Source organism: Musca autumnalis, unplaced genomic scaffold (assembly GCF_047663935.1).
Source record: "Musca autumnalis isolate F117 unplaced genomic scaffold, ASM4766393v1 scaffold_1, whole genome shotgun sequence".
In the NCBI taxonomy this organism is placed as follows: domain Eukaryota; kingdom Metazoa; phylum Arthropoda; class Insecta; order Diptera; family Muscidae; genus Musca; species Musca autumnalis.
Window position 1 is genome coordinate 104,053,464 of NW_027411644.1, and position 23,076 is coordinate 104,076,539.

Here is a 23,076-nt window from a genome sequence, read left to right on the forward strand (position 1 = left end):
TATATCACCCCTCTTTTCAACCTAACCTCAATCCCATACTCCAATAGTAATCTTATTTCCAAATTTCAGAATACCATCTCTATCCGTTCAATAAAATCCAAATAGTACCAAATTTAGTACCTTTTAAATACGAATTTCCAAAAATTCCAATTGTGAGAATTTCAACTCCATCCGTTCTACAAAACCAAAATCGTACCAAATTTAGTACCATTTAGTACTTTTGGTACACATAAGTACGAATTTCCGAAACCATCACTATATCTCAATCCTACATTTCAACAGTAATCTTAATTCCAAATTTTAGGTTTCCAGCTCTACCCCTTCACCCAAATCCAAATTGTACTAAATTTAGTACCATTTATTAATTTTCGTACATATGAGTAAGAATTTCCCAAACCATATCCTTTTATACACAACCTTGATTTTCATACCAAATTCCAAGATTTTAGCTATATACTTTCAAAATATACAATTGGTACTAAATTTGGTAACTTTTAGTACTTTTCGTACATTTAGAGCTCGAGTTTCCAAAAACCCTTTGGTACATCTTTCTAACTCTTCATCAGTAACCTTAATTCCAACTTTAGAATTCTAGCTCTTCCCCTTTGCCTAATACAAAGGGTACCATATTTAGTACCTTTTAGTACTTTTCGTACCCTTCCAGCTCGAATTTCCAAAATTGCAGCCTTATCTCACCCTTATACACCAACAGCAACCTACACCCAAAATTGCAAGTTTCTAGCTTCAGCCGTTTCGTCTGGACGATGATCTGTCAGTCACTCACTCACTTATCACTAAGCTCTTTTATATAATAAGATATTCAGGATGACAAAGTCTTTGAGTGAAGCAGCTGTGATGAATTACGGCATATGATCAACTTATATAAGGGATTTGCCAAATAGTATGCCGGTGAAGTTCATCTCCCTCACACCGCTTGTTGATAGACATAAGCTATATGTTTTGTATTTTTGACAACCTCTATTCATTTATTAGAAAGTTACGAAGTAACGGAATATTCCGATTTGACTGTGCTCTTAAAAATCCGATTGGGTGTAAAGAGATTTTTGGAGACTTCAGACGGAATAACAATATAGTGTCGATAGTTTAAGTTTAACTCTCTAACAAAGTATAATCCAAAAGTCTTCTGATGGCAAACAAAAACAGAATCCTATCTATCCGACTGATTTCCTGAACAGCATACTTGAATTCTCTATTTCTTTAACTCATGAAAAAGAGATATTCCAACTCTCCCTCCAGTCTCATTTACTAGGTCTACTATGTAACAACAGTACAAAAGGATACTCCGTTACAATGACATTAACGAAAACTTTAAATAAACTTCGCACTTGTTTCCTTTCATTCTTCCTTAATCGCCAACTTTCTGTAAGACGGAACGAGTATCAGTTGTTTAATAAAATTTGTTGTTAGACGTTGTAAGCGGCGGAACTCATTCATCATTCCATTTGGCATTTGTAATGTGAATAAAAACGTTGCGTAAAAAAGTAATTGTAATTAAAAGTTCGGTAATAAATTCCAACAAAAATGTAAACAGACAAAAACAAAGAAATTGAAAGTAAATAAAACACACCAACAACAACAATGAACAACGTTTAAGTTCGTTAAACGAAACATTATGAATAACTTTATCGCCTTCTTTACTTTAATACAGAAGAAATAGTAATCTTTTTAGTTTATTCCTTCCTTCTACTCAAAACTCAACTATGTATTCTTCTTCTTCGACTTACCATCGTTATAAATATTCCAAATTCCGGATTCATTTCAATTGTATCGCCATCTGTGAATACAAATGTCTTCTTCTTTTCCTTCTTGGCAGTTAGGACTACAGCAACCTGTTGCGCTGCCACCGACAGGACAGGCAATTCAATGCGATTGAATTCATCGAAACAACCCCATGATCCGGATTGAGATAAACCTTTATAGATACGTCCCAAGCCTCTGTAATAGAAGACGTGTTGAGAATTAGTCCTATCAGCAGGTGAAAGAGAAATGCAATTTAAAAAAAAACAGTCACATATGCTATGAAATACATAAATTAGAAACATGGATAATAAAGGTGACTCCACATAGTCATAGCAATATATAAAATTTATTTTTTTTCTATTTTCTATGATGTTTAAGGATTAAATCAGTTATTATGATTTAAGATAAATCATTTCTAATTTTTTGCAAAGAAAAACGAAATCAATCACTTCACATGAAAAGTTTCACCATTAGTCAGAAATATTAGATGTGGAGGCTGACAGTTAAATTTTGGTTAAATGAATTATTCAGCATGAGGCTTAATATAACAAATCCCAATAATCCGGAGTTTACTGTTATAGAACAATTTGTTGCCATATTCTATTGAGCACGTAGGCACATTACTTAAAATTGTATAAGAGTAGGTATGTGACTACTCCTATAAATTTCTGATTTTGTCTGTGTATTCATTTTCAATAACGATGCAATTTCGAATCGAGAAATTAATTAAAAAAATATTCGAAACGTTTTAATTTTATACAGCATAGTAGTAACAAATACAAAATTTGCGAACACTAGTCAAAATGCTTTAAAAAAATAGTTAAGGAAAAAATATATGCGGATTTGCATATAATAGAGGCATTTTAAAATTAAACAAGTGAAACAGTGTTAACTTCGCCCGGGGCGACCTTTTCATACCCTCCACCACGAAATATCTTTATAAATAAAAATCAAATGTCGTTCGTTGGTAATGGCATCAGTTGAGAACGGCTATAATTTGGATTTGGATAATTCGTTTTGTGAAAAACTCGCCATAACCCGACTTAGGGTTTTATGTAATTTGACCACGACCACTTTCATGCCCACTTTTTTAAATTTTTTGTATTCTACAAAAACTACTGAACTGATTTTTCTGAAATTATCAAGGAAAGTACAGGTATGGCACTTTTCAATTTTTATCTTTTCTACAAAAACTACTGGACCGATTTTTCTGAAATTGTCAGGGAATGTACAGGGATGGCCACCGGTGGAAATAGAATTCATATTTTCTGGAATTTCGAAGGGGCGCGGTACTTCCCATTGCCATATTTAAAAAAAAAACCATATCATTATGAATAAAAATCAAATGCCGTCATAACCCCCAACTTAAGTTTTTATGGAAAGAAAATTTTACTGCGCCCAATTTTTATACCCTCCACCATATGGAGGGTATAATTAAATTTGTCATTCCGTTTGTAACACATCGAAATATTCGTCGGAGACCCTATAAAGTAAATATATTATTGATCAGCATAAAATTCTATGTCGATTTGACCATGTCCGTCTGTCCGTCCGTCCGTCTGTCTGTTGAAATCAAGATACAGCTCGCAATTTTAAAGATAGAGAGTCGAAATTTGGTACAGAAGTTTTTATTACTTGCAGGATGGTTGGTATTGAAAATGGGATATATCGGTCCACGTTTTGATATAGCCCCCATATAACGGTACCTCCCGATTTTCGGTATTTTTAAGGTTTTAGCTTCATTATCCTACCAAAATAGCTGAAATTTGGTACGTAGTCTTCTTTAGGGGTACAAAACTTTACCCCAGAATTTTGTCGGTATCGGTCCACACCTTCATATAGCCCCCATATAACGGTACCTCCCGATTTTCGGTATTTTTAAGGTTTTAGCTTCATTATCCTACCAAAATGGCTGGAATTTGGTACGTAGTCTTCTTTAGGGGTATAAAACTTTCCCCCAGAATTTTGTTGGTATCGGTTCACACCTTCATATAGCCCCCATAGAACGGTACCTCCCGATTTTCGGTATTTTGAAGGTTTTAGCTTCATTATCACACCGAAATGGCTGAAATTTGGTACTTCGTCTACGTTGGTGGTATAAAACTTTCCCCCAGAACTTTGTCGGTATCGGTCCATGCCTTCATATAGCCCCCATAGAACAGTACCTCCCGATTTTCGGTATTTTGAACGTTGTGGCCTCAATATTCCACCGAAATGGCTGAAATTTGGTATCTAGACTTTGTTGGGGGTACTCAATCTTCTCCTATAAATTTGTCGGTATAGGTCCACGCCTTCATATAGCCCCCATGGAAAGGTACCTCCCGATTTTTCGTATTTTGAAGGTTGTGTCTTCAATATTCTACCAAAATGGCTGAAATGTGGTATTTAGTCTTCAATGTGATATAAAACTGTTCGCCGGAAATATGTCTGTACAGGTCCACGCTTTCATATTGCCCCATTTCTGACTAAAATTTGTCGGTGTAGGTCCACGTTTCGATATAGCCCCCATAGAACGGTACCCCCGGATTTTCGTAATACTGAAGGTTGTGACGTCAATATCCAACCGAAATGGCTGAAATTCGTTATTTCGTCTTCCAAGAGTTATAAAATATTGCAGAAGCGTACTATCAGTACTGGTACACGTCTTCCTATATACCCATAGAAGCTTACTTCTTGATTTTCGGTATTTTTTAGTTTTAGCCAATTTCTCTTACCGAAATATAGGAAATTTGGTATTTAGTCTTCTTTGAGCCTAAAAACTTTTCGTCAGAAATTTGTCGGTATAGATCGACGTTTTGAAATAGCCCCCATAGAATGGTGCCTCACATTGTTTTACCGAAATTGCTGAAATTTAGTATTAAGTCTTCTTCATACACGAAAGGAAACTAATTATTCCATTTTACTTCAATACAACTTGTGGTGGAGGGTATAACAAGTTCGGCGCGGCCGAACTTAACGCCGATCTTACTTGTTATATTTAAAGTTTTTCTGCAAAAACTACTGAACCGATTTTTCTCAAATTGTCAGGGAATGTACAGGGATGGCCCCCGAAACCATGTTATTGAATTCCAGAGGGGCGGGGTACCTCCCCTATGTGATATTTAAAAAAACGCTATATTTGCAAAAATTACTCATGTATCGGTTTAACAATTTAGGGATTAATCTACAATGTAGTACTTAATTGGGGCTTAAAGATCCGACCACGCCTGTTTTTTTAATTATAATTTGCAGCAAAAGCTCAATGTTTGTTGTTATGTATATTTTAAGAATTTCAGAGGAGGTGAGATGCTTTCCCCACGCTTTTCTTTTAAACGCTATATACATAAGCCAAACTTATGATTATATCGGTTTCAGCATACATTTTGGGAGGTAATGGGGTTGTGTGTACCATAGGTACATATTTGGAGCCAAAATACCGGACCACGCTTACTTTTTAAATATGTTACATCTTAAAAACTTTTGACAACGCCCACTCTTTTCAATACATTATTTTTCCAAAACTACTGAACCTAATTTTCAGAAATGTTCCGTGGTCCTTAATGCCATGAATGCTATATATTTGTAGACGAATTTCGGGAGCCTATTATTTTATAATCGCTATATTTACTAAACTTATGATTGCATCGGCTTTTAAATTAATTTTCGAGACAAAGGTGGTTGCACCCCCGTTCAGACCATTGGAAACCCAAAGTACCAAGTAATAGCTAATTTGAAAACTTCACAATATTTAAAAAATTCACAATAATTGAAATCGAGAGGTACCGTTATACCTGGGCTTATGTTCACTTTTTTTGGTGCAGACGTTTTTGGATCACAGTAAACCCTAACTGTCAAATTACAGCCAATTTGGATAAAAAATATTGGTACATAGAACAAAATACAGAAAATCGGGAAAATCGTAGTATGGGGAACTATACCTAAACATGGACCTATGTTGATAATTTTTGATGGAGAAGTTTCGTGACTGCAGGGAACATCAAATTTCAAATTACGTGTAGTTCAGTCAGAAAATGTAGCTAAAAATATATGTAGCTATAAAATATAGCTAAAACCCTCAAAATACGGCAAATCGGAAGGTACCCTTATTATATGGGGGGTATACCAAAACATGGACCTATGTTGGAAGTTTTGTTGGATAAATTTCGTGACTGCATGGAACTTTAAATGTCAAATTACGGGTATAGCTAAAAACCTCAAAATCGGGCAAATCGGAATGTACCCTTATATGGGGGCTATACCAAACCATGGACCTATGTTGACAATTTTTAGTGGGGAAGTTTCGTGACAGCATGGAACTTTAAATGTCGAATTACGGGTAGTTCAGTCAAAAGATATAGCTAAAACCCTCGAAAAACACAAAATTGGTATGTAACGTAATATGGGGGATATACAGTATCGGATAAAACATTTGCAACGCACATATACAATTTAGTTTTAGCGCTATAATATTTGTAAAATCCAACTTTTTGTTCAGTTTTCAGCATTAAAATGGTCTTCATACTCCGAAGAAAACACCCACAATTAGTTTTTGTACATTATAACGGTGGTCCACTTTTAATAGCGTACTTAAAAGAAATATCCTATTTTTAGCACGACAAAACAATTGCAACTCACTCCGTCGCTATATAAATAAAGCTCAAAATTATGACTTTTTTCATTAATTTTGTCACATCCAGATTTTTATTAGTTAAGGGTCTTTTTAAGACTGAATACATCAACTTAGAAAGCTAGAAAAGTTACATAATGAATAGCAACACAATATTTTAACCTAATATTTATTTGGCACTTGATAGGTTTGGAAAAGGCCTAGGAAATCCTATAACGGGAGAATATAATCTCGAATCACCCTTAAAAATACCTTATAGATGAATACGAAGCCCATACAAAATGAATTAAATGCATTTTTCACCTTTTTGAGTTTTTGAAAAACGGCCACATTTATTGAAGTTCCTTAAAACGACAGACGTGAAAAATGTTAGTTTTGTATCGGAATTAACCTTAGAAAAAATATTACTACTTTGCATCATTGTAAAGATGGGATTTTCTACTTTCATAGTCAGACCACCTACGGCAACCTACTTTACATCGCTGTAAAGGTGATATTTTCTTTACAGGTTTTGCTTTTGATATACCTCTTATAGAAGCATAGATATTCGCTTTGAAATAAGTTTTTCCCATTCCGACCCCTGAATATTATCTGTCCATCACCAAAATCAATAGGCGTCTTCCTCTGTCGGACCCCCATTAACCCCCAAAATGTTGTGAGGATCCGATCAAAATTGCAAAAAAAAAATAGAAAAAATGGGATGTATTACCGACTATTGCGATATCTCCGTTATTTGGCCACCTACGCCAACCTACTTTGCATCATTGTAAAGGTGGGATTCTGTACTTTCATATTTCAAATTATAATAAAAATCGCAAAAATAAAAAGTTCGGTTTCATTAGCGACTATTGCGATATATTCGTTGTTTGACCACCTACGACAACCTACTTTACATCGTTGTAAAGGTGATATGTTCTACTTTCATTAACAGGTTTTGCTTTTGATATTTTCTCCAAATAAGTTTTTTCCCATTCTGACCCCTGAATATTATCCCCTCCGGGACCCTCATCAACACCCAAAATTTAGTGACGATCCGATCAAAATTGCGACCTGTAGCGTGATTACTAGGTTTAGATGGAAAGGCGGACCGACGGACGGACACACATAGACAGATCGACTCAGCTCGTCGAGACATTAATTTTGGTATATATTGGTATAATTTTTGTATGGGTCTACGACCATTATTTCGATGCGTTACAAAGTTTTTTGCCCAAAACCAACTTATAATACCCTCCTCACATAGTGGTGTAGGGTATAACAAACATGTCTTACCCTTTACGTTACGTTTTCCTACGTTCTTTCAGTTATAACAATAATTTACTCACCTGTAATCCATTTGATCGGAACAATTAAATACAACCACATACTTGGCCAACGTTTTTCCCATATCTTTAACAGTTTCAGTTTTACCCGTACCAGCTGGACCGCATGGAGCACCACCCATGCTCAAAGTTAACGCTTGGGCTAATGTTATGTAGCATCTACATCAGTTGTAGCAGCGGGGATTAAAAAAAAGAGAAAAGCAGACAAACAAATCGATACGTAAATTTACGAAGAAACTTCATGGGGAATTTATTGTAATGTTGAACTAGGGGGAATTTTTTGTTTACTAGTATTAACAGAGTGTTTAGTTTGAAATGTTAGTGGGACTGTTTGACTTAAATTAATTGTGGTGTATATTTGAAATACGCTTATTGCGTTGTATTTGTACATACATATATGTATATTGCTAAGGTTAGTTAACACTATGCAACACTGAAAGTGTAAACAACTTCTAGTATGCATTTTTTGAAAGTACATATTTAGACTACAAAAACCCTAGTAGAGTTTTGTCCTGTCAGATCCAGTTCGGATTTTATGGCCTCATCTAAACCGGGCTCTATCTACACTTTTTTGCATTTATCAGGCCTTTTTCTCAGAAACGAATAGGAATTTGGCCTTGCTGTCTTTAGCAATATTGTAGCCCTAAACTAGTAGAACTTATCTTTTGAAAAGACCACATAAGAAAAACTCCATCTAGAGCATCAAAATCTATAAAATATAGAAAATTTTACATAATTGCTGAAGTTCTGGTCAGTATCGGCTAAACTATTGGGAGTTGAACCAAGTAACCTTTTGCAAAAATCTTCAAAATAAAGTTATCAACAATTCTTTAGAACATTCTGAAACTCTAAAATGCTTACTTCATGTTGTTTCAGCGGTAGTTTGCATCATATCTTTTACAACACGTATTTCAAACACAGTTCACACCAACAGTTTATTCTCGCATTTCGGATTTCACTACATTATTGACATTTTTATTAAATCTTCGTTGATAAATGTACTGAAATGAACGGCATAGAGGCATTTTACAACAATGACATGTTCTGAAGTGTTGTGTATTACATTCTAGGGAATATTTTTCCAAAAGAAAATATTCAGAAAAAAATAACGGTTTTGGAGATACGGTGCGAAATGTATAAAAATTGTCCAATTTTTGCATATATTTTGAAATTTGAAGCAATAAATGTAGTTTTTCGGGTCCATTATTTCTCCAAATATTTTATTCTTATCCTTATCTACAAATTTGCTTTAGAGGTCAGAAGAAGATTCGCATTAGTTTCAGAGATATAGCCCGAATTTCTTTAAAAACTCAATATTTAATCATATTTAGATGGGGCCATAAAATCCGAGCTGGATCTAACACAACAAAACCCAACTAGGGCATCTTGTCGTTTGGGTCTGTGCTTTCAAAAAATCCTCAGTTCGAATTGTTTGCACACGATCACCTTTAAAATGTTGCACAGTGTAATATATCTCCTTTTCCCAGTGAATTAAAATATCTTCTTTTGAATTAAATTTCTCGAAAACTTTAATATAGAAAATACTCATATTTTCTTACCGATCTGTTAGCGGTGTAATGACCAAACGATCTGTACAACCCAAATACTCGTTCTGATAGGTGAAGGTAACATCTGTAACTGAAATCCATGTTTTATCCAAATCTTCCTTGAAATAGAAACGGCACTGTTTGAGCCACTCGAAATCATTGGCCGACTTGATGTTCATGCGACACTAGAAATTTCCAAATTAATAAAATTATAAAAAAATCTATTTACAATTTCCATCTCACCAATATATCAAAAATATCCCGCTGATGGACGTGTATCGTAATCAATGTCTCAAAATTGGTTCTCTCCATTTTCGTCAAATTCCTCGTGGTCTGATCGATAAGCGTATTCAAAATGTCCAGAAATTTATTGTTGGTCTCTGACATGACTTTCCTCTCTTGCCTGGCCTGCATCAGAGCCATTTCCGCATCACGGGTCCAAATCATTTGTATGCCTAGCAGGCCAATTTGGGCTGGTGCCTTATCGAGAAAGGCGAGCAGACTGAAATTTGGATCATTGATTGTGGCATAAGCCGTGCGTATAATCGAATGCAATGACGCCTGCGCTGTGACCAGCAATTGAGTTAGCCATGTCTCGACAGAACCTTCGGCACGTATGGCCCGATCCAGTTGGATCATTTCACCCTCGCTCGATATGATGGCCATCATTTTGTTGTATTCAATATCGTGGAATTTTATGTGTCGCGTATTATCGAATATGGACAGCAAATGGTTTTGTATGGTGTGGGAATCGGAAGCTTGACCCAGAATCTCCAAAAGAGCTGGATCCGAAACAAAGAAAAAGCGGGGAAACATCATACGTTTACGTTCCAAATAACCACTAAGTGACTTTTGACATATTTCCAATTGTTCCTGGAGATGCGGCAGTAACTGCTTCAGGAGATCATCACCCACACAACAGGCCACCACGCCTGGAGTTTCATGGGCACGTTGCATTATTTTTTGCCAGGATTTATCAATTTTCGAAAAACGTTTAGCCTCCTTGGGCAACTGTTTGGCAATGTCACCCCCCACAAATACCGCCTCCAAATAGACCCACATATTTTGCACCAGCAACCATCTTTCCAGAATTTCATTGGAATTGGAGAGGTCATAAACCCATTGTTGAATTTGTTTGCGGAATGGAGCATTATAACGATTTGAAAGCAATGAACCCAAGACCATTAGACTGTCCTCCAATTGGCCTATGGTCTCTGCTGTTGTGTCACCTCGTAACAAAAGTTCTCCGCGATTGTTGAAACTCATAAATTGGAGTTCATGAACCGACCACTCATTGGTGACCTGTTTCAATTTAGCCTCTATGTCCTTCTCCTTCATGGCACTAATACAAATATCCTCAATATCTTCTTTATACTTTAGCAAAGGAGCCTCCAATATATTTTTCAAAGAAAATCCTTCGGAATCAAACTCAAATGTATACTGAGTTACATCCATAATCCGCTGCCAATGCCTTGGTTTCATGGCCTTATTGGCCATCAATTCCAGCAGAGGACACATATCATTGAAGTCATCAATGGTCTTTTTCAAGGCGTGGAAAGCAGGCCATTCCTTCAAAGCCTTAGGTAACTTACGGCAACGATTTTGAAATTCCATCAATTCATTGTTGATTTCTTCAATGTCCACCTCATTCCAAGGGATGTCATAGTAACTGCTCACGCGATCAATAACATCATTGTATAGCTTATACAACTTTTGCAATAAATTCAATTCCTTGCGTATCTGACCCAACTCGGGATAGTCAGTTTGTGGTAGGCCAAATAACTCTTCACCACTTTGATAGGTTTGCAGGCGACGCCACATACCCTCAAAACGATTTTGGAATAATATCAAACGATCTGAAGCTTCGCGGGGTGTTAGGCCCGGTTGCATCGGACCCGCAGTACGGTATTCCAAAACATAATTTATTTTATCCTGTTTGAAATTATCTAAATTATTTTTCAAATCATCTTGGAACGAGGGTTGCATTTCCAGCAGTTTAACCTGAGCCTGCAAAGCACAAGCCAAGAGATTTTGAAATGTTGCCCTCAAATTATCCACCAAATCGAATTGTTCACGTTCAACTTGAACCTCATAACGGGTCAAGACATTAAAGGCTTCCTGAAAATGTTTGTGTCTGGTGTGTGAGTATTTATTTGCAAAGGGCTTCTTAAACTTACCTCAATTGGATCGATTCTCAGCTCCATATCAACCTCTTGTTCTCTTATCTTACCCAATGTCTCCATAATCATTCGCACATCATCCAAATCCCGTATTGGCCGATCCAGCTTACGATCCATTTCATTGATTACGGCGTAAACATAGTCCATTTCCTTTTTGTATTTCTTCTTCATGGCTTGTCCGATTTTGTGATTGCAAGCTGTGAAAGTAAAAACATCGTCATAGAGGACATTCCCAGCTATATTCATTCGTATTAAAGACAAATTAAAAAGGATTATCTACGGTACGAAAAAATATTTGAGAGGTTAAGAGATTTGTAACTAAGGATTTCTCAACACCTTCACTGACCGACAAATTATAGATCTAGTACTAAATTTGATATCGGTTAACATCCTTATCGTATTGTGCATATTTACTTATAGCTTCAGAGACTGCATCATATTAACGCAGTTTAACCCAGCTGATGAGGCCTATTGATCTAGAGGTAAATGTGGTCATTATTCTCTACATAATGAAAAATCTTCTTAGCGTAACCGGGTCAATATATAACAGTGGTTTAAATAGCTCCGCATTGCTACGTGTTGCGTCAACATGGATTCTTATCTGCTTTCCAATTGCTCTCACCTCGGATTTGAAGATCGTATTGCTGACTCCAATGTATTCGCAGATAGTTCTGACAAGCGGGGATACCTTATATAAGCTTAATGGACCTCTTTCCCTAGATCATAGAGATCCCTCTTGATATGCCTGGGTGTTTTGAAGGTGTTCTATCCACCGCATGGTGATACTACAACGTGAGCTTGCTATTGTTGAACCTGTGTCTCCTCTTACAGATGATCTACTAATGACATGAGTCACCCTGATGCAGTTCTCAGAGCAGCCTTCTGACAAATTTGAATATTTTCCCTGGCTTTGCGGACCACACTGGAACTTCATAGCTTACCAAAGACCGACCTATCGTATTATACGTTTAACTGTGCACCATGTGTTGCCGACAGGGGACTTAAGGTAGAAACACAATGAAATATGCCGCTTTTTCACGCTCAGTTTCATGTAAAAGACTAAAGGCCACATACTACCTAATTCCAATGATTTACCTAATTCAAATGAATTAAGAACCTGAGTCTCCTCATGCAGATGATTAAGAGTCACCTGTTGCAGTTCTCAGGGCAGCATTCTGACAAATTTTAATATTTTCCATCGCATTGCACTTATGTTCGCGAAACACGCTTGTGCCGCATATTTTACCACTGTTCGACTTATCGCGTTATACTCGTATGTCGTCAACAAGGTTTCTTTACCTGTACCCCCCAAGTGCTGCAATCTGGGGACTTGGGGAACATGTTCCTACATCTCAGCTTGTCGCAGATAGCTGTGACATGCACGGACGACGTATATATGTTGTCGAATGTGACCCCTAGAAGGGGGTCGGAATTCTGCTACCAACGACCATGACTTCCAACTCAGTGTTAACAGTGTGTCCGTAAATTTAGTGGAGAATATTTGCAAATTCTTCGAGTGGAAAAAGTTGATAAAATCTAATAAATAGAGTTCAGGCCTTTTAGAAATGATATTAGGGAGGGTATCAGACACCAAGATCGTGCAATCATCCGCATACTCAATGATTTCAATGCCGTCTGGAGTGGGGGAATATAGGAGAGCTAGAGATTAAACAGTTCCGGAGATATCACCTTGCCTTGGGGAACTCCCTGTTTCACTCAAACAGTGTGGAGTGCTTGACAGTATCAAATGCTTTTGTCAAGCGCCACCATTACTGTCATATCGCATGGCATACGCTGGTTGAGTTCTCGATTAATATGCGTGGAAATGACATGCAGCGCTGTTATAGTGCTGCCCTGCTTACTGAACCCATGCTGATGATCAGCAACTGGATACCTATTTCCGATGCTGAGGAGGAGTAAAGCCTCAAGAGTCTTTGGTACTGGCGACAAAAGCGAAGTCGGTATGTACGATTCACCTTTGCTGACATTCTTGTCTAGTTTCAATAACAAGAACACTCTGCTCATTATTCAGATTTCGGAAACGACGTACACGGCGTGCCTTAACCAAATTTAAATGAAAGGTGCTTACACCTGGGAAGTTTTCACAGATTCTGAAACTACAATGCTCATAGATGAGAAATATCAACAAACAAAAAAAATCGCCGGAGGGATTTTCAAATAAATCGCGATTTAAGTTCACATTTTTAGGGGTGCTTTAGGTTTTCACGATTTTGCTTGGAGACCGCGATTCCTATGTAAATAGGCATAAAGAAAATGTTGTAGCTGTGAAAATTCTCAACAAGATTGACCTTTATGATATTTTCGTTGGTTTTACCGTTTTTGAGATATAGAAGTTCAAATTGATACAATGCACTAACTGTATCGCATCCTTATAAAACAATAGCATGCTCAATGTGCCTTAACTCGCGGTTTCCAAGCAAAATCGTGAAAACCTAAAGAACCCCTAAAAATGTGAACTTAAATCGCGATTTATTTAAAAAACCATTGTGGTTCCTCCACGGCAGGAAGAGATCTAATGCGACGTAGTACTCTACTCTTCGCCCTGTTACTCCGCACCACTTCGCATATGTCAGCGTAACGTCCCCAAACGTTACCGAGGTACCACTTTTCTACTTCCCAGGGATCGAGAGTGACTTAATAGTTTCCCACAATTTATTTCTTCCGAATCCAATGTTGCAACTCTTCAGATTATTAGCCACTTGGGCTTATGCTCACCGACCTCTTAACTTCCACAGTCAGCTGATTCTGGGAGATTGGGGTTGGCTCGACAAAGCTCATCACTCTCATTTATTAATCCCGTCGTCTCTGCTGGGAAACGTTGTCTCACTTCGGGTATTCGACCAGCAGGTATATGTCGAGCGGCTCAACAGTGATGATGTCCCGTCCGACCGTCGTTACTACTACCGGAAAATTATAGGGTTTGGGAAGTTCTCTTTAGCGATGATTGGTGAACTATCAGCAACTAAGCCAACTAGCTTTCTCATGATTGATGGAAGTGCTGGGTTCAGAGGTGATGAAATCGGGCGGTCCGCTGATGGAGACAATTATAGGGAGATGGTCTGACCCAAGAGAAATGACGTGTTGCCAGCTGACGTTAGATAAGGTGAGTGGTAGGGGCATCCGTTCTGACCGAGCAAAATGTAGAGCTATTAATCTGCTCAGCCAACATTATACCCCATCTGACCATAGCTGATAACCAAATCCCACAATCCATGATGAGTATTTCAGTGCCCCAAGACCAGATGTTTATGACCTTCTAAAAGCGGGCTAATGTTGGGCATAGACTCTGGAGTACAGCTATTTCTGCAACTCTACCTTGGCAGCTCCACACCTGACTGTTATCCCCCTACAATCCATGTATGTATAGGCTCAAGTGAAACAGGTAGGTATTGAACAGACTAGTGCAATAGGAAAGCCAATTCCCCAGATCCACTGGCGCGATCCTTCTAGTACGTTATAACCAGAGTTTCGGAGTCGGAGCCTACGAGTCCAAGTCGAGCAATTTTGTTGGAGTCGGATTCTGAGTAGAAAAAAATAACTCGACTCCGACTCCAGGAAAAATTTTATCCACGTTATAGAAATATAACATTGAATTTGGAACAAGAACATTTTTTTAAAAATCACTATTTATTTTAAAAGAAAGGTATAAGAAAACATATATACAAACTGTATATTATACTAAGTTAAAGGACAATTCACAGGATATTTAGTGTAGTGTAGTCTATTCATCCCTGTTTTGTTAATTTTTTACATTTTTGCAGACAAAAGTAAAGATCTATGACAATCGAATTAAGATTGGACCTTTAACCTCTTTCGTTAGAAGTCTGACTAGTCTTCTCGCATAGGTCTATTGGTATTCGCATCTTGTTTTCTATGAGAGGTCATCCTTATCTTCTATTAAAGACATTGTGGTCTCTATGGGAAATCTTACTGAATACCCTGTGACACAAAATGGAAGTTAAGATCTGAGGGTGGAAAAATCCCTTTTCGGAACGAAAGCCCCAATTGAGAACCCCGAGGGATCCCATATGGCATAATGAATTTTTTGATTGACCCCCATCAATCATTGCGAAAATAGCTTTATATCCCAGCAAAATAAATTGGAAGTAGTGCAATGTAGACTAGTTCTTTCACGACATGTTATGAAGCAGTTCAAACGGAGTCGTGAAAGAGGCACTCCATTCTTTACATTTTAACCGCATTCGGATGCGATCCAATGAATGACATTCTTTCCTCACATTTTAACAGCATCTGGATGCAGTTCAATCGGAGTCTTGAAAAAGGCACTCCGATTCCTTACATTTTAACAGCATTTAAATGCGATCCAACGATTGACATCCGGATGTAGTTCAAGGGAGTCGCGAAAAACGTACTCCGTTCGATACGTTTTACAAGCAGTTGCTTAGTGATCCCTAGCAAGCAAACCAATTTGCAGATACCTACATATACAGAATTTTTTCAAAGATAGAAAAAGTGTGCATCACTTTCTAAAATTTGTATATAAAACTCATGAGAATAAAATTTCCTAATGAAGTGCTGTTAGAGTACTTGTTGCAACTGGTGATAGAAAGACAATATAAGAACCCCTTTAGCAGATGAAGCAAAAACATTTCAGCTTGGATTAAATGGAAAGCGGGCGAAACAAACTCAGTTGTGATTGAATTTAATGAAGAAATTTCATAATCTGTGTTAATGTAATAAAGTTCTTATTATTCTTGTTTTACACAAACAGTAAATTCTTTTTATTATTTTGGGACAGTTTGCAATGGCTTGCATTTCTATTGCATCTTTGAACTGCATAAAAATACATTCCGAAGAGTGCCTTAAATCCAATCCAAAGCACTGCATCAAAACACGTGCTTTCGATGCAAATTGGACTGCATCCTATTCTACCCTAAAGGGTTAGTTAAAAGGCGATTCCAAAGGGATAGTTACAATGCAGTTCCGAAGGGTTAGTTAAAGTACAGTGCTAATGGAGTGCATCTTTCAGTAGTCACGCTCTTGTAATAATCATGAGCGAAAATTCATAAATTGATGCACTTCCAAATCACTTGTACATATGATTTAACTGCATCTTTGGAGGCAAACATTTTGCTGGGTATCACTGTTTGGGGATATTATTTCATCAGTTCCTTCCATGTCCTTTTTGTTCTTGAACTCAAAACGTAAAACCAAATGAAATTTTATACAAAAATATTCCACCGAAAATTATATGTAGAAATCCAAGAAATCGATATTGTAACGTTTTCATTGCCCTTTACCAGTTTTACCCGTAACTTTCTCAAAAACACCTTATGTTTATGTATTTCGGTAAATTTCGTATGATCCATTAACTATATATGAAATTCGGATGGTTACGCTTCTGAATTAGGGCATAATAAATTCGTTGTTGGTCAACGACAGATTCATCCCGCAATAACTCAGAAGTCTGACAAACGGCGAATCTTTCTTCTAGGATTCATTATATACTCAATGAGGGCTTTAGATGTAGACATTCAAATAACTGGATCTATCCGCCAGGAACAATCAATAGCATATACAAAATTCAATGAAATACATAATCATAAAGTTTTCATGAGAAAGGATCGGGTAAAAGTGATAAATGACAATGAAAACATGACAATATCGAATTCTTGTCCTAATGGATCGACCCTACATAACATTTTCTAACAACATTTTTGTAGAATATTTTCATGCACGAAATCTCACAGTGTGCTAATTTTTGAGTTCCAGAAAACATCCTGCCTATGTGCTGGGCGGTATACACAATATATCTCAAATATTTCAATAAAATTATCCACTCCATACCAAAGTTCAAGATGTGAGAGCTAAATTTTAGTTTAGGGGTGATCCCTACTTATAAATTTCAGAAGAAAGTAGAAAGTATAAATGGCATAGAATATGTGGTCAAATTTTTAAGTCGATCGGAACAATATTGCCTTAGTATGAGCGTTGGATGGGAAAAATTTATTTTATTTTGTATGCCGCATATAAACTATGTTTTTCTCAAAATCGGCCACAAAAATATATGACAATTGGTTTATTAGTTTTCGTAGACGGCCTCAAAACTTCGTAATATTTTTTTCTTTCAGACGAAGAAAAAATCTACCAAAAAGTTACAAATTTTCTCGGAAAAAAATAGTGAAAAATGGATTTTATTGAGCTTTACAACTGGAAGTCCCCTTTTAAGGCTAAGCACACTAAAATGTTAGTACTCTTCACCCTGTTACCCACGGTGTACTCGTAAAATTGTCGAATATAAAACTTACACACCTCTTCGCATCAATTAGCTTCCCTCTTCATTCAAATGTAGAGCCTATAACCTGGAATAGAGTTAGTTATCAGAGGGAAACTACACCCATACATACCTGTACAGGCATTGAACAAACTGGTGCAACAGGAAAGCTAGTCCCCATCATAGGTTGTAACCTGTAAAGTCCACTATTTCCTCGATCTTATGTCGGAATCTATAGCAATTAAATTGCAAAAAGGATGCAATCCCTGGCCGGAACTTACATGATGTGTGTTTCCGGGTCAATCCGTTGTCGACGATACCAATATCATTGGATCGAATCCATTTCATGAACAATATGACCGTTGCTAGAAGAAGGTTGCGTGGTAATTCTATTCAACGTTTTAAATAAGCCGGAGGTATGCTTATTCGAAAATCTCCAACAACGCAGTGTGGTTTACTCTACCAACAGCTTTTGATAGGGTGATGGGTGTCATCACTGTTCTATGACACAGTATATTATTGTTGGAACTCTGACTGACATAAGTATATTTGTGGAAATATGGAGCAATGCTTTTGTGGTACGATACTGCCTTCGAAATACGCAAATGGATAACTCTGTCTCAAGAATCGTCTCTACCGTGGACATAAGTAAAATTTTCCTGAAGAGTCACCTTTTACATCATCATTGATATTCTTTCGGGACCAAGCGCTTTGGATGCACCTCGGATGAGATCATCAACATCACAATTCATACACTATTGAGGGTTGTCTTGCGACATTGAATTTTTCCGGCGGACTCTCATGTCACTTTTTTCGCTTGGTAATACCAGCTAAGGCATTGACTTTAATTACCAATTACCCGACTCTGGGACCCCTAGAGCCCTTTACAAATTTAACTGCACTCGGGCGTTGAAGTAGATTCAGATATCTTGAAATGGTCTAATTCAGAAGTTTAACGTGGGAAGATCGTACGACCTTAGGGAATATAATTACGGTGTATATAGCCCTTAACCAGCACAATAATAGGTTTAGATGTGGCCTTAAACCAGCGTCGCCCATGATATTTCCATCAATACTAAAGCATGTGTGTATGCATGGGTGAAAAAAACAACAACCACATGATGTTCATCGTTTGTCTATGTACACGTACACCGTACGTGAGAGAGAGAGAGAGAAGTAAATGCAGAAAGAACTCAGTGGGCGCCCTCACTATACTGTCTTTGCAAAGAAGCGCGTCCCTGCCTTAAATACAACCTGTCAACATAAACCCCTGACAGTGGTTTTTAGTATGTTTAGTGTTTTCCAATGAGATCAACATAAGTTCGAATAGCGTGTCAAACATATAACGACACCACTTAAATAGAAGTTTAACATGGCTGAAATACTCAAGAGAAATTTCTCTCTCACGAAGTAGACATGCGTAAAATTAGCGTAAAATACTCACATTTAATTTCAATGGCCAGGCCATATTTCAATCGTTCGTTGTAAACAGCCAAAGAATTTCCAAACACTTCCATATCGGGTTCAATCAGCAAATTGGCATCCAAATCAGCTAAACAACGCAACGTTGTTTCAAATTCCTGCAAACCAAATTCCATTAACTGTCTTGTGGTACGATCATTTTTCCACAAGAAATGATAGGGTTTCCATCGTTTAATATAGGTTTGGATTTCCGGTTTAATACCCTTCGTACAGTTCGAGAGTAGATTAAAAGCCTTTGCCACTTCTTTGTTGTCCATAATTGCGGAATAAAACGATTTCAGCATGTGAGGCATTTGCGGTTTTTGTACCGAATCCAAGGTATACAATTTGCGACGCTTTGTATTGTGGTTACGTCCCACACGGGGTTGTGGTGTTAATGAAACTTGCTGTATTGTATAGAGAGATTTCGAATTTCATAAATAAGAAATTGTTGTTTTGGAAATAACTTACCGGCTGCTCCTTGCCGCTCGTCCATTGGGCCACTCCCTTGGCTATACCGGTAATCGTTTTCCCGGCCGTTATTAAAATCTCTTGCAGTTCTTCCAAGTTGGGTTTAATTACCACATTGGGTATTTGTAATTGAGCATAGAGGGCAAATATGGGTTTCTTGGGTACCGGATCATCGTCATCCGACACAAAACGACGCCTTATGGTATCCAAAGCAGCGCGAATCACCTTGATGAGAACATCAATAACTTTGCGACTGTAGTAACGTCTCATTTCGACAACAGCATTGCACACCATGTCCTAGAATACAATAAACAATGAACAATAAAAGCGGAAAAAGCAATTGGGGAGTTCCTTAACAAACCTGCATTCCTTTGGGCAAACTTTCTGTAGTGGCCAACAATGTCAATGGATTATCGAAACAAGACCAAAGAATGCTCCAATCTTGTTGTTGATTGCCGGCATTGCCACCACCACCTCCTCCGGTACCACCACCAGCACCTCTCGAAGTAGCATTTCCTCCTCCTCCTCCCCCTCCTGAACCTCCCTCATTTTCTCCACCCTTGCGAGTAGAAGAGTTCTGATCTTTAGCACATGCTGGAACATAAATATAAATTTGTTCAAAGTAAATATTTTTAGTTTTATATTCTCCAATACTCACCATCAAACAAAGTCACAACATCCTCACCCGCCATCTCTTTAAACTTATCAGAAGCTTTATCAACCAAATTCAATACTTCTTCCACAGCTTCCGATACCATTTGACTCTTTCGGTTAAGTTCAATTGCCGCTTTTCTAGTTATTTTAAATACTTTCTTTGATAATATCCACCTGAGTAAATGTTGCTTTCTTACCTGCAAGATTCTTCACTCTTCTCCAAAAATTCCTCAACTGTCCAGATTTCATCATCTATGTTAAAGAAAAAATCACGTTGGTAAGTAATGCAAGAAAAAATAATATCAAGGTCGCGGCGGTGCAGGTAACCAAGCTCAACAACAACTGCAGCTTATAGCGTTGTGATGGTTACAACGTACTGCGAAAGGATCGTACCAGAAGTGAAGGTGGGGAACTAGCTTTCCTATTGCATCAGTCTGTTCAATACAGAATATGTCACTTGAGCCTGGCTCTAAGAGCCGGTACATGGAATGTATGGAAGCAGTCAGGCGTGGAACTGCCGAGATAGAGTTGCTGAACGCATACATCCTGCCAATAAATAGCTGTACTCCCGGTTATAGGCCTAACATAAGCCCGCTTTTAGAAGGTCATAACCGTCTGGTCTCGGAAAAAACCAGAGGGCTTCAGTGCTGGCTAAGCTAATTGAGAGCTCTACGTTTTGCACGGTCAATGAGGACACCCCTATCAGATACTACTTAGCAAACCTACGTTTCTCTTGAGTCAGAACATCTCCCTATAATTGTCAACATCAGTAGACCGGCCGATTTTATCACCTTTGAACGTCACACTTTCATCAATTATGGGAAAGCTAATTCGCCTAGTTTCATAGATTTCACTAATCACCGTTTCAGAGATCTGCCCAAACCTTCTAATCTTCGGTTAGCAAAAAGAACATTCTGAGGCATTATCACTGCTGCAGCCGCTCACCATATACCTGCTGGTCGAATACCAGAAGTGAAACCAAATTTCCCAGCAGAGGCAACGGGATTAACAAAAGGGAATGATGAGCTTCGTCGTGCCAACCCCAGTAACCCCAGACTCAGGGAGCTAACACTGGAAGTGAACAGGTTGGTCGGTAAACATAAACAGAACAAGTTGCTAAATCATGTGAAGAATTGCAACATTGGTGCCGGAATAACTGAATTTTGGGCAACCAATCATTCTCGAACCCTGGAAAGAAGGAAGGTAACACCTCAGTCACCTTTGGCAACGTAACGCTGACAGTTTGTTGAGCAACCCGGAAGTGACAAGACGGAGAGAAAAGTACTACGCCGCATTAGATGTCTACCTGCCGAGGAGGAACCACAACATTTTTTTATTTTTTGGACGGATAATTATGCCTTAAAAATATAGGGCGCGGTACAAATATTTAGAAATTTCGGTGTGGTAATGAGGCCTTTAAAATACCTACAAATAGAAGATACCGTGGACCTGTACTGAAGCATTTCTGGGCCAAAGTTTTTTTGGCACCAAAAAAGTCGAAATGCCAATGTTCAGCCATTTCGGTGGGATAAAGAGGCCTGTAGTGGGATTCTGTAACCTTTTTTCCCGTTACCGGTAAAATTAAAACGAAAATTGTGAATGAAAAGTTTAAATAAAAGTTGGCATCACTTGTGGTATCGGTAGGAGTTAGCGACTACTTTGTTTTGGTCAGTAAATTACCGAAAATTTTTGTTAATTATCGAGATTATAAGAAAATAAAACAACGGAAGTCGGTAGTTATCGAAAATTGTCGGATAACTGTCAGAATCACACTACTAAAAAACGGCGTTAAGTTCGGCCAGGGCCTACGTTTTGTTAAACCCTCCACCACGAGTTGTATTGAAGTAAATCTGAACAAGTAGTTTCCTTTCGTTTATGAAGAAAACTAAATACAAAATTTCAGCAATTTCGGTTATAAATGTGGCTAACTTTCAAAATACCGTAATTCGGGAGGTACCGTTCTATGGGCGCTATATGAAGGCGTGCAGCTGTAGAAACAAATTTCGGGGGGGAAAGTTTTATACGAGTAACGAAGTATAAATACCAAATTTTAGCCATTTCGGAGGAATACTGAGGCCACAACCTTCAAAATACCGAAAACTGGGATGTACCGTTCTGTGGGGGCTATATGAAGGCGTGGCCTATAACGACAAATTTAGAGGGAAAAGTTTAATACTCAAAATGAAGACTAATACCAAATAAAGACTAAATACCAACCTTCAAAATACCGAAAATCGGGAGGTACATTTCTATGGGGGCAATATGAAGGCGTGGACCTATACCCACAAAAATCAGGTGGAAAGTTTTGCACGCCCAACGAAGACTAAATAGCAAATTTCAGCCATTTCGGAGGAATATTGAGGCCCAACCTTCAAAATACCGAAAATCGGGAGGTACCGTTCTATGAAGGCGTGGACCTATACCCACAAAAATCAGGTGGAAAGTTTTGCACGCCCAACGAAGACTAAATAGCAAATTTCAGCCATTTCGGAGGAATATTGAGGCCCAACCTTCAAAATACCGAAAATCGGGAGGTACCGTTCTATCCCAGCAAAAAAGTCCTCCCAAAATCATGGGTTTTGTAAGGGATTTTTGGCAGCCGTAACTATTCACAAACCCCCTCTCTTCCCCATTATTTTTACAAGCGCATGTCGCACTCAGTTTCTAGTTATTTTATGACCACTAGAATAACTAGTTAATAGAATAACTAGAAGTTGAAAAGTAAGGTGAAAAAATTTCTATTTTTAGAACAGTTGATGTAGAGAATTTGTTTTTAATTTCATCACACTTCTTACTTTTATTTTACTTTATTTTATTT

The 23,076-nt window shown here is 37.8% G+C and overlaps 1 protein-coding gene across 1 annotated transcript in view; it reads right to left on the reverse strand.

Moving 5' to 3' along the window:
- Dhc1 (dynein axonemal heavy chain 1) overlaps positions 1 to 23,076 on the reverse strand; it is a 339,369-nt gene that overhangs the window by 275,749 nt on the left and 40,544 nt on the right. The window contains exons 7-16 of the mRNA XM_073986825.1: positions 20,456 to 20,510; positions 20,263 to 20,396; positions 19,966 to 20,198; positions 19,605 to 19,901; positions 19,117 to 19,540; positions 11,414 to 11,613; positions 9,480 to 11,354; positions 9,249 to 9,421; positions 7,693 to 7,848; positions 1,746 to 1,956 (exon numbers count right to left, since the gene is read on the reverse strand). Coding sequence (XP_073842926.1) covers positions 1,746 to 1,956; positions 7,693 to 7,848; positions 9,249 to 9,421; positions 9,480 to 11,354; positions 11,414 to 11,613; positions 19,117 to 19,540; positions 19,605 to 19,901; positions 19,966 to 20,198; positions 20,263 to 20,396; positions 20,456 to 20,510 — 3,758 coding nt within the window. The remainder of the gene's footprint in view (positions 1 to 1,745; positions 1,957 to 7,692; positions 7,849 to 9,248; positions 9,422 to 9,479; positions 11,355 to 11,413; positions 11,614 to 19,116; positions 19,541 to 19,604; positions 19,902 to 19,965; positions 20,199 to 20,262; positions 20,397 to 20,455; positions 20,511 to 23,076) is intronic.